We start from the raw sequence: 12,827 nt of genomic DNA, 5'->3' as shown, positions 1-12,827 counted from the left end.
CACACAAGGGTGCGGCACAATTCGAGTAAATATGGTATACCATGTCTTACGTTAGACAGTGCAGTCCAACTTCCCATAAACACAAATAAATACTTACATGCACGTACTCACACACACAACACACAAACAGGCCATAGTTATACTATGTACGAAAAGAGTAGCTTCAGGTAACTATAACAGTATGGTATTGTGTATCTAAGAATGTAGTACAAAGTGAGACCAACTACCTCCTAGACAATTACATACATACAAATCATTTATGATGGTAGAGGCTGTACAACTATTAGTAGTGAAAATTAATAACTGATGTGAACCAATAAAATAAAATTAGCAGAGTATAAATAACTACAACTAGTTACTCTACGACCAAATAAGGATACATATTAACGCTACTACACAACTAACAGAAACTGACTTATTGACGGGTAGTCCTAATACTGAACAAAAAGATGTTCTGAATTGTGGACACCAATATACCTGCCAGTTTATGTGGTACCATAGTTTGTTAGTGTATGCCTAGCTATATCAGGACCACAACACATTGTTACAAAGGTGGTCCCAAGACTACGGAGGGATAGAACATAGAGGAAAAGGCATACATCAACTGATTATTGCATAAATTGTAAGCCCATAAAAAAAAAAAAAACAGGAAACCTTGTTAAAACAGAATTCCACACTATATACCAGCACAGAATAAGGGAAACACATTAACAACTCCTGTTAGATACCTGTACTAGATGGTATACTCTCGGATCCATATTCTACACTCAGTTGTAGTCCACTAGCACTGGTCTTACGACGACCACCAATACTGGTGTTGACATCGCCATGGGAACTGGTGGAGACCATCCTCAGTGGACTGATGACAGGGGACCTCTTTAATTGGACCACTAACTTCTGGAAGAGTTCACTATCCACACTACATGCTGGTTTGTGTTTATGTGAATACTAGAAGAGATAGAAAACAAAATGTCACATAAATGACACTACAAAAGGAACCTGTTAATGTGTGGACTCCTTGTATAATTTATATACAAGAACAAAACTGGTTTGAAAAATCAAGACACCTTGGTATTCAAGACACTTTCATTGGTGCCACATAATACATTACAAGTTCTATTTCAGCAAAATAGTGTTACGTAAAGCATTACTAGGGATATACAGTAGGGAAATTCATCAGAAATTCCAGGAAAAGATCACAAAAATAAGTACAGGCCACAACCATCACATCACGTGATGTCATCATATGTAACATGTTAATATAACTTGATCGTAACACTTTATACTTCAACGTGCCACACACACTTACAATAGATCATGTTATGTACATAATATGAAACATAACATTTAACATTCATAACAGAAACTTTATTACAGGTAATTACAACAATGTGTCTTTCATGTTCTTATTCACATTGTAACCCAACAATACAACAAAACTAGCAGAATTTCTTCATGTATGACCGAATTTGGGGAAACCATTGATCTAAATGCAATTGCACTTTTGTAATAAAACGCATTCAAAAACAATGGGTAAAAATGCAAGTTCTTGAAAAAATTTACACAAGTTTTTATCGCCTCACTGGTAGGTGAATTAACACTCCAATGGATAAATCCTGGGCATCATCATGCTTGCCTGCTCATAGGGAGTTTTAAAATCCTTGTTTCATCTCTGTACATGGATGGGAGGGTTTCTGAGTTACAAAAGTTTGAGTACATTGTAGAATTTACCGACAATCCTTCTTTGATGAATTCAAGAAGCATAGCTTGTGCATCCACCTTGACAGATTCACAAAATTCATGGTGAACACAGTGAGCCAAGATTCAACGTTGCATGCCATTCATTATATCAGTAAGTTATGATGGTTTATGCAAGCACCTGTAGATTATTTTCTCGATGGCTACTGTACATATTGATTTATTTGCTTATCTGGCTGTCCAGTGCTGTATTTCCAACACTGTTTACTTTATCTTACCCAGTCCATTCCTCTGTCCCTATAGACAGCAAAGAACCAATAAAATGAATTTTGAGAATGTGCAGATATTAATGGTTTAGGTCACATATTGTGGGTGACACTTTTAATACATTATAATAATAAACTCTGGGAAACCCAATGGCTCCACTCAACCTACCCACAAAGATATTAATACTTTACCAGTTCAGTAAACAGGAAACCCTAATGATATTGTCTTGTTACAGGCAGCTGCGGGTGAATACAGGCCACAGCCACATTGTTGGCAGATATTATAATCCAAATAATACTTGTGTCTCACAGTTACACAAGTGCATATGTACTAAGCATAAACATTCTATTGACTTTTATGTGTACAATTGTTAAGAACACTTGGACACTCTTACAATCAGGACACTTGTCCAGGCAACAACATTATGATTCTCTTATTTTCTAGTAAAGACACTTATAGATATGTATGTATTCCCTATGTGTCCAGGGAAGGGTTCCTGCTGCTAACATTACAATGAAAAATACCAAAAGATTTGATAAGTATGTACGTAAGAACATCTAACACACACAGTTTTAAAATGTACTTGTTGGATTTTGGGGATAGGGGTACGTAAACTGCAATGACATTTCCTACAACAACACATCTTGGTGCATGAATATACGAAAGCCACAATTTGAATAATCTTATGAAGAGATATTCTATGTTACATTGCTTGTTGATTCTGACGATAAAACATTTTACTCTCCAGGGAAATACCCTCATTATTCATGATATAATATCACCTTAACCACCAGTGTAGGTAGGTCTTCCCTCCGGCGTAGAAATACTAGGATTATAGACCATAGTTCTAGAACTATCACTTACATAGTTGGGGAGAGCCCTAGATATGCCCCCACGACTACATGTATTCTTCTCATGGCATTGATCACGTTCAACTTATAATGAATGTGTTACAACAGATGGCTTGCCACTAAAATGTCAAGTGCCAGCTCTAGTGAATGCAACGACAAACAGACAGACAGACACATGTGCACTACATACACCGTACATACATAAGCATAGTAACCTATACAGTTGGGTGAAACGACATAAAATCACTGATGAAAAAATTCACCAAAACATATTGGTTCTCTCACCTTGACTAACTGGCTACTGTCCCTGTACGGATAGTGAGTGTAGAAGTTGTCGTTATGGCATAATCTTTTCCTCATCCTCATTGGACCTGTGAGTCACACAAAACACAGAGATTACATGAACAATGTACAAATGAAACCTTTGTACACATGCTACACTGTTAGCACAACCACATGCCCTCCTCTCACAGTCTCACCTTCCACAGTATCTAACATCCACTTGTCCAGGTAACAAGGGTTGAGGGGACCCCACAGGCCTCTCTCTCGTGTTAACTCATTTGCTGTCCTAGCCCACTCTGATGCTGTGAAGCGTAACCTGTACTCTTGATTCTGTAGGGTGGAATGTGTGTGTAATATATCATATAGTACAATAGTAACTACATATTAGGGATCATGGAGGTTTGTACTTTTTCACAAAATATAATATTGCACAGAACCACACAATACCTTCACGGTGCCTTGGCAGGTATAACCAAGCCCAAAAGTGCCATTGGTATGACACAAAACACTTCCAATAGGTTGCTACAATATATTTTTGGGAATTTTCTGTTGTCTGACTGACTGACTTTTTCACTTACTCTGGGGCTACGGGCTTCATTTTTTCACTGTTTGATGTTGCTACAGCCCGACAGGTGCCTTTTCGCATACTGCAGTACATACTAAGGACTTGTTTTTGTCCCACCCACACTATACATACAATATACATATACCAAACACGTACACACACACACACAAAGACAGACACACAGACAGACACACACACATGTACACACGCACGTGTACACACATATGTACACACACACACACATGTACACACACACATGTACACACACACACACACACACACACACACACACACACACACACACACACACACACACACACACACACACACACACACACACACACACACACACACCCTTTGGTATTTTCTCATCAGCAGATCATCCAATTTGTGTACAGCCATCACAAAATGTTGAGAATGATACTCAACATATTCTTGTGCTGACACTAGCAAATTACGTGACCGTCCTTCAACCCCCTTCACTGACCGACGAGAACTAAACAAACCAAATGACTTCTTCTGCTGTAACAATAAACACACAAGATCACAATAAGACATATGCAACATAACAAGACATACAAAACATACAATATTTAAATACTCAAAAAATGCTACACTGTACTGTAGTTGCCTATGAAATGATGGTGTAAAAATAGCCACAATAACCTTTTTTGCAATCAAAATTGTATATGTATCTGGTTTAGCAAGCTTGACTTTACAAGTTCAGCAGGCTTGACTAGACTAACCGGTGTTGTTATAGATGACATCCTCTCTCTATTACTGCTCTCCAAACTGATGTAGAGCTCGTAACGTTTAGTGAGTGCATCAGTCATGAAATCCCTGTATTAGAAGAACACAATAACAGACATTATGTTGCATGGTAGCTATTAACTACTGCAATCTAATGCAGTTGACAGTGTCTACAAGTAACAGTATCTATGAGAGCATAAGATTATTTCAATTCACTGTGCTATCAACAGCTTGTACCCAACCACCAATATTATGAGGAAAACACCAAGCTGGTTGTTTTGGTGGGAAAACAACAACTATCATGATCCCTATTACTAAGTACTGCTACACTTAATCACACTAACTTGCAGTGTTGTAGCTTTGAGTAGTTCCTGATCACTCCACTAGCAGAACTGGAAATGATGCTCCTGCAATATGGCAATACTCTAGAAACAGCTCAAAAATATAATAGTAATAAATGTGAGTAACATTAATCACATGTATATACTGCATTAGGTTATGTAGTGTGTAGCTGTCATGGACTGACTGACTGACTTAGCATAGTATAGGTTAATTGCTGTATTATTAGTTAAGTAGACTATATTATGCATGAGGTAATGTTGTGCACATGCTTTTCCACACTGGCTTAATTATATCCGTGGAAGGTGAAGCAATCCTACCAAAGTTCATCACAAACAGCCACTACTATCACCGCCATCCAACATATTTCTGGTGCTGTAACCTGGCGATTCGTTTCGACTTCGCTGTTTACTGTAACCAGCTACTCGAATGTCATGGTACTGTGGCAGTTTAACAGTACCCACTACAGCAAGCGAATTGTTTGCAGAACATTTCTTGTGTGTATTTCCCTCACAGTAATGCCGATTAGACTGCAAGCAGACTACGCCATGATCGATGAACTCAAATGCCTTCAGTGTGGATACTGAGCTCACCTCAAATGTCTGTTCCCTTCAACTCTCGAGTTATTGGAACGACTTAGACAGGAAAAAGAGCATTCTAGCTGATCTGGACAAACAAATCTCAACTCTTATTAATGAAGAAAAACTGGAAACAGAGGTGCTGGAATCAGAAGAATTCCAATCTGAGATATCTAGAATCACTATGTAAAGGGAAACGTCTACAAAGGTGTCTCGAAGCACCGGGCACTTCTAAAATCATACCACAGAGTAAGAACCCGATTCCCCCAACTGGTAGCACAGAACCCGTAGCGACACTTGAATTTGCTAAGAAGGGTTCCACTGAGATTACAAGCACTGCATCTCTCTGTGACCCTGACACAACGTACTTGGCAAATAAGTCAATAGACACCATAGTAGATACCAGCGTCCCTCCTTCTACTTCACTTACTGTACAGCATGCTACACATATAGTCAACACTACTGTGCAGTTACCACGGCTTGATTTACCTACCTTCTCTGGTAACATACTGGAATGGCAGTCATTCTGGGATGGCTTTGAAGCTGCAGTACACAACAACCCTGCTATTTCTGGAGTTCAGAAGCTAAGATCATTACTCCGTGGTGAAGCATCAAGCTTCACAAGGATTTGCTTTAACAAGTGACAATTATGAGCACTTGTTGGTACTCCTCAAGGATAGTTATGGTAGCTCACAAACATTAATTGCAGCTCACATGCAGGCATTACCTAGCTCCTCCAACACACTCAGTGGCTTACAGTAATTTCATGACACTGTTGAAAGGCACATACACAGTCTCTCAACACTAAGCAAATCTGCTGATTCTTATGAAGTCATATTGGTTCCCATCATTTTGAACAAGTTACCACCTACAATGAGACAGAATATGATAAGGGAACATGACAACAATGAATGGAACCTAACTGATTTGCAACAAGCCATTAAGAAGGAAGTGAGAGTGTTTGAAGCAGAGGTTATGGCTGGTCATTCCCCTCATGGTAGTCACCCCCACTGCAGCCGTCTATGCTGGTACATGCAAGGCAACTAACAAAGGTACAGGATGATCTAGTATACCATCTCAACGCACTTTTGTTTTCTGCAAAGGATGCCGCTCTCCTATGGATTGCCAGAGACTAGCAAGCAACCAAGCACATAAGGAGTTTGTTACCAAGAAGAGTCTCTGTTTTAACTGTTTAGGGAAACACAAAGTCAGTGCCTGTACTCCTGCTGTAAGTGCCATCGTAAGCACCATACAAGTACTTTGTGGTGAGGCCAGTCCAAGAAGCAGGAAACCTCTGAACATAACCCTGTCACCAGCAAAACTATCCCAGCTACCACTCAGGCATAATTGCTTCTCAATCAACACCAACTACAGCATCATTTCATCTGGCAGCTAATGCCACTTGTGAAGACTGCAGTAACCGACATCTCATCTAGAGGTATACACATCCAGTCAAACATTCTCTTTGAGGTTCCAACATTCCTTCCTTACCAAGGGACTAGCAGACAGTCTGTGGAACTTTCACTGTCCACAAACTAGTAGCATTACCAAGTTGGATGTTGCTACGATTAACCTTCATAGTATTTCCAGTGAGATGATTTTGCTAACTGTTTTTATCGTTCCCACGATTGCCGCATCAATACACACTGTGAACAATTAATCATCAATCTCTCTTACCTAGATGGGCTCATCAATTTCCTCAGATGAACAATTCTTTGTCACCTTGCTGATTGAGCTGGCCAACAGTAAAACATTGTGGCACATTTTTAAAGGTACTGACGATTGATGTTTAGTGATGGCTTTAAATGTAAATGGTCAATGAACTGTATTGTACATACTAAGTGTCCTTGGTACTATGATGGGAACTGTTTACTATGTTGGGAGGAAGTGGAAGCCTGACGTCCAAAAAGCAATCACAGATGGAGTGGGGTAGTTTGACCAACAACTGAAAACTATAGATGTGAAAGTTCAATTAGTGAAAGAAAATATCATCTTGGTGGACAAGAAAATTGAAAACATGGATAAAACCAACAAAAAAAGACATGATGTTTTAATGACAAGAATGGATGTCCTGAATAAAAGAATGGAAAACCTTCAAAAAAAGGATCGACAAGTTGATATTATAGACATGAAACTGTGGGCGTGTTCTGGCAAATAATTATTTTCTTTTAATTTGTGTGCATTTGTTTTAATATCAACATGTTCGATTCCTTTTCACCTTAGCCTGAGCTGACGTCTACCCTGGACAGCTGACATCATCGTCAGATTCTGACATATGCTTCACAACTTTTTGTTTTCTCAACACTTCCTTAATGCCATATTTCTCTGAACTGACTATGGCAGACACCTTGGCTTCTTTGAAGTAGATATGTTTATACCTCATATCACGTGCACTTCATGGACGACAAGATTGATTGTGGACACAGTATATGCAAGAGTCCTACAATTTTAACCAGGGGCGGATCCCCCTCTCTTCTCCAACATATTAGAGCCATGCACAATATACTTATATACAGGTGAACCCCAACTGAATGATTCGTGCTGTATCCTTCTGTGATTCTGGATTCATCCTGTTGGAGTTTGCACAGACATAGAGAAGGTATTTCTGCACATCACACTACATGAAGATGATAGAGACTGCACTAGACTTCTCTGGCTGAGTGACCTACAGGACCCAGAAAGTGAGTTTGTAACATACAGGTTCAGAGTAGTCTTTGGTGCTGTATGTTCACCCTTCATGTTGAGTGTGCCAATTTTCTCAGTACAGATCTCCCACTGCACAGAACATGCTTGCCATTCTGTATGTAGACAAGATGTCAATCACAATTAGAAACTGTTCTATTCTACAACAATGTCCGCTCCATAATGAAAGATGTGCACTTTAACCTGATAAGCTGGGCCTCAAACAACCACCAACTTGCAGAACTAGCATCTAAGGACAAGGTAGTGGATGCTAGCAACCCAGTCAATGTTCTAGGCTACAGTGGGATACACAGACAGTCACACTATCTCTCATGTCCAATTCCTAGCGCAACTTCACTTGTCACAAAGAGAGAAGTCTTGAGGGAATCATCTAAGGTCTTTGACCCACTAGGATTGCTATCCCCTGTGACCATTAGGGCTAAGACATTTATGCAGTTATTGTGGCAATACAGACGAGCCGTTAACCGATGAGGACAAGAAACAGTGGTTGAGCATATCCAGGAAGCCAAGTGTATACAGATCCCAAGACAGTTAGTCAGTACCTCCAAGCAACCTAATAGGCTCCATGTATTTGCTAATACCAGCTTCACAGCCTATGGAGAGGTGGCATAGCAAAGTCCAGAGTTGTTCCTCTCAAGCCACTCACTCTACCGAAACTTGAACTGATGGGTGCACTTACAGCAGCAAGATTGTGCAGTTCTATATCATAAGCTCTCGTCCCTCTCAACCTTTCCATTCAGCTGTGGTGAGACAGTCAAAGCGCACTTTACGGGACAAAAATGGAACGATGCCTTTGTAGTTCATCAGGTCGCTCCAATGCATAACTCTCAGGATCAGATACTGTCCAACCCTGCAGACCTGCTTACCAGAGGAATCTCCTCCTCACAACTGAAGTCATCGACGTTGTGGATCTATGTGTCCCAATGGCTATCTTCTGATAGCAGTTGGCCCATTTGGCAACTTTCACCCAACATTGAAATGCAAGCATTGGCTGTAACTATGACGACCACTTTCACTACTCAAAGGAGTTCAGGTACCACACATATTCACCATATTATTGACATATCTAATTGCAGCACACTGTCTAGGCTTTTGTAAGTTACAGTTTACCTTTACAGATTCATCACCAATTGTAGGAAACAACAACATGAAAGGCTTACTGGTCCATTGACACCATCAGAGCTACATCATGCCCTGGTCACATGGGTGAAACAAGAAGAAATGTATTCCAAGGAAATTGCAAGCCTTACCTCTCCATCATCCACTAAGAAACTTTCACTTGTTAGACAACTCCATCTATTTTTGGACAAAGGTCACATGCTTCATTGTGGTGGTAGAATACATAACGCCCCTCTTGGAAAAATGGTTAAGTTCCACTTCTACTCCCACCCAAACACATCACTTGTCATTCACAGCATACCTTTACAGTGTTTCATGCTGGGACTAATGCTACTCTAACAGCTATATGGCAGAGATTCTGGATCCCCACTGCTAGACAACGGATCAAATCACAACTACGACATTGTGTAATTTGCAGTGGAAAACCACTTTACAGGGGCAATGTATGTATGGAACTCCAGCACAGAATCCAAAATGTATGTCTACCTATTTACAAGTGCCACAACCTGGGCAATCCACCTTGAAATTGTGACAGACCTGAGTGTGGAGATATATTTGCTAGCGTTTAGGACATTTGCCAGCTGCACTTAGAAACCTGACTGCTATGACACTCAACTATCTTAAAATTTGGTTAGTGCTTGGTACGGTTATGGTGGCACAGTAGCAGAGGTACACATACACAATACATATCAAAAATATTGTTACTTACTCATCTACAAATGATTCGGAATGTGTACTTGAGAACTGAACATGGAAAATTTCCTCCATTGCCTGTGGTGAAAATAAACAAGTGTATCAAACACAGTTGAGAGCTAGACATTGAAGAAGTAATGACAATAACAAACATATCATAAATTCAGCACATAAGACAATAGCATAAAAATACTGAATTACAAAGCAAGCCTGAAATATACCTTTCTCTTTAGCTCCAACATCTTACAGAACAACCTGTTAGCAGCACTTCTCATCTGTAGCCAAGAGGCTGGCACATAGCCAGTGAAACTTCCAGAACTGTGTGATGGAGAAGCTTGATTTCGGTCTTCAGTCAAACGGTAAAGACAGTGGAATAAACAAGCTAAGAAATCATCATCATTGTTGAATGGATCAAGAATGGAATCAAGTTTGGTTGTCAGAGAGCATAAAACATCCACTAGTGAATTGCAGTCTAAATGTATACAGAGTACATAATGTCTACGTACAGTAATACTGCACATATAACATGTATCCGCCAAGCTGTCAATAAAAGGAAGCAGCCCCACTTAAAAACCGGAGTGAAAAAAGCTATAAAATCAAAAGTGGCGGCCAAGAAATAGTTGCAATGATGCTAATGTCAATAGATATAAATAATGATGTGGCTGTTATTATTAAAGATATTAGCATCACTGCAGCCATCTCTTGGCGACTACCTTTGATTTTGTAATATTTTTCACTTAGGTTTTTTTTTTTTTTTGTGGAGGGGTGAGGGTTTGGATATACTTTTTCACAGCTTGGCTTTTTTGGCATAATAACCACTTCTTTTTGTGTTTGCAAAACTGAAAGGGTGGGTTTGGGGCTTGTTCAGTTTTTTTTTTTCTACAGGAACAACAGAAAGAACATCCATATGTTTTTAATTATATGTGTTTATTCTGAGAAACAATTTTACAACTGTGATTGTACAAACCAAATGCTCTAATAGGGTGACCACACTGTTAGAGAGTATCTCAATTGCTATATGTGTTTGAAATTTGCAGTATAACTCTAATGATTTTTAAATGGATTTCTTCTTAACCACTAAAAGGATTATTACCTAATTCCCTTAAGGTAGGTGTGGCAACAATTAGCTTCTTATTTGCAAAGCTTGATTATGCATCTGTTACATGTGTTTGCATTATAACTTTATTGTGATCCCCCAAAAGGCATTTCTGCAATGGTTACTCCATCTACAGACAAGTTTCAACTTATTAGCCAAAACAGGGTGTACAGCAGATCAATCTTTCTTATGCAAATATAATTCTGTGAATGTTTATCAGATTGAGCAAAAATTGGTTTGCTTTTTGGGTTCCTTCATGTGTGCTAAGTTTCAACACAATTGGATAACACATTGTGTTTAATAACAGTTTTGCAAAGTGTGCAAGCATGACATGTTGGATTCTTGGGCCACACGGCACACTTCCATGCGTCTTTATGTGCAATATGTATGTACATGTTTCTGTGATGTACTTGAATGGTGTGTTTGTGTGTGGACATGTACACACGTGTGTATGTATGTACACACATACGTGCTACATATGTGTATGCCTGTTGGTACTTACCATCACTGCTAATGTTGCTTGGTGAGAGTTGGTAAAGAATTTGTCTGTGAAGAGCTCTTTGTATTTCAGTTAGTGGAACTATTTGACCTGTATTACAAACAGAGTCATGTGTGAGGTATACAACAGTTTACTTATCTGTATCTCTTCTATAAACACAGCTGTACACTAACAAACATACTTTTATCTTTGGCTTGTTCCAACAAGTGAAAGAGGAATTTGAAAATATTTTTGGCAGAGTCAAGATAACATCCTGTGGAAACACACACAACAACACCATGTCACACACACACAACAACACCATGTCACACACACACAACAACACCATGTCACACACACAACAACAACACCATGTCACACACACACAACAACACCATGTCACACACACACAACAACACCATGTCACACACACACACACACACACACACACACACACACACACACACACACACACACACACACACACACACACACACACACACACACACACACACACACACACACACACACACACAAAGGCGGTAAACTTTAATCAGGAGAAAGTCTCTGTTGTTTCAAATGGCAATTTTTTTCCATTAAACATAGCAGATAATGGTTTCAAATAGCGTTCCACTGATAATCAGTAGCTGATATTGGGCATTTAGGTGTCGATCAGTATTGGTTACTTTGGTACTCCAATACCGATTAATAGCCACTCGCGCCAATCATCATCATAACTATCATCACAAATGCTATGCTAGCAAAACTTGGGGTATAACAGACTGAAAATAGCATTGAGCATTATTCTAGCATAAAAGATGCAGGAATCACATTGTTAAACATTGAGAAACTGCTACTTACTATGTTTGCATGAAAAAGATCAAAATACTCTAATAGAACAGTCACTGCAAAATAAAAATTCTAATAAAGCAGTCACACATAGCTAACTTGAGAGGTGTGTAAATTGTATAGCAATTATCGGTATTGGTATCTGTATTGGTAAACATTTACTGCTAGGCATTGGTATCGGATCGGTAGATATTTTTTCTGCATCGGTAGAACCCTACTTTCAAAAGCTCATATACTGAGTTACTATTAATCACTGGCGGTCTAAGCTGGGTCTACATATGTAGATCTGTCATAGTCCTTACCTTGCCAGAGGCGATCCACAACACGGGCACAGAACACGCCTACTCCAGCAAGACTCTTGTCCATGGTGGATCGATCCTTGAAGAGCAGTATAATATCATCAGCACCATTCTTGAGATAATCCATCGCACTGTTAATCACCACAGTCTGATATTGCTTCTGTTGTATTGTTGATGTCACTGAGGGGTAGGCCTGTATGTGAGTAAAGTGAGTGATGTTTTAGTAAGTGATAGAGTAAAATACTAAAAGTACAAAAGGA

The 12,827-nt window shown here is 39.3% G+C and overlaps 1 protein-coding gene across 1 annotated transcript in view; it reads right to left on the bottom strand.

Moving 5' to 3' along the window:
- The window catches only part of LOC136262043 (WD repeat and FYVE domain-containing protein 3-like), a 128,003-nt gene that overhangs the window by 26,603 nt on the left and 88,573 nt on the right, over positions 1 to 12,827 (bottom strand). Inside the window, exons 25-35 of the mRNA XM_066056173.1 lie at positions 12,571 to 12,760; positions 11,622 to 11,693; positions 11,444 to 11,530; positions 10,067 to 10,317; positions 9,862 to 9,923; positions 4,758 to 4,820; positions 4,410 to 4,503; positions 4,018 to 4,185; positions 3,296 to 3,428; positions 3,102 to 3,187; positions 729 to 948 (exon numbers count right to left, since the gene is read on the bottom strand). Coding sequence (XP_065912245.1) covers positions 729 to 948; positions 3,102 to 3,187; positions 3,296 to 3,428; positions 4,018 to 4,185; positions 4,410 to 4,503; positions 4,758 to 4,820; positions 9,862 to 9,923; positions 10,067 to 10,317; positions 11,444 to 11,530; positions 11,622 to 11,693; positions 12,571 to 12,760 — 1,426 coding nt within the window. The remainder of the gene's footprint in view (positions 1 to 728; positions 949 to 3,101; positions 3,188 to 3,295; positions 3,429 to 4,017; positions 4,186 to 4,409; positions 4,504 to 4,757; positions 4,821 to 9,861; positions 9,924 to 10,066; positions 10,318 to 11,443; positions 11,531 to 11,621; positions 11,694 to 12,570; positions 12,761 to 12,827) is intronic.

Source organism: Dysidea avara, chromosome 7, assembly GCF_963678975.1.
Source record: "Dysidea avara chromosome 7, odDysAvar1.4, whole genome shotgun sequence".
NCBI lineage: Eukaryota > Metazoa > Porifera > Demospongiae > Dictyoceratida > Dysideidae > Dysidea > Dysidea avara.
The sequence above is the reverse complement of the archived record's forward strand: the minus strand, read 5'-3'. Positions and strand labels throughout refer to the sequence as shown.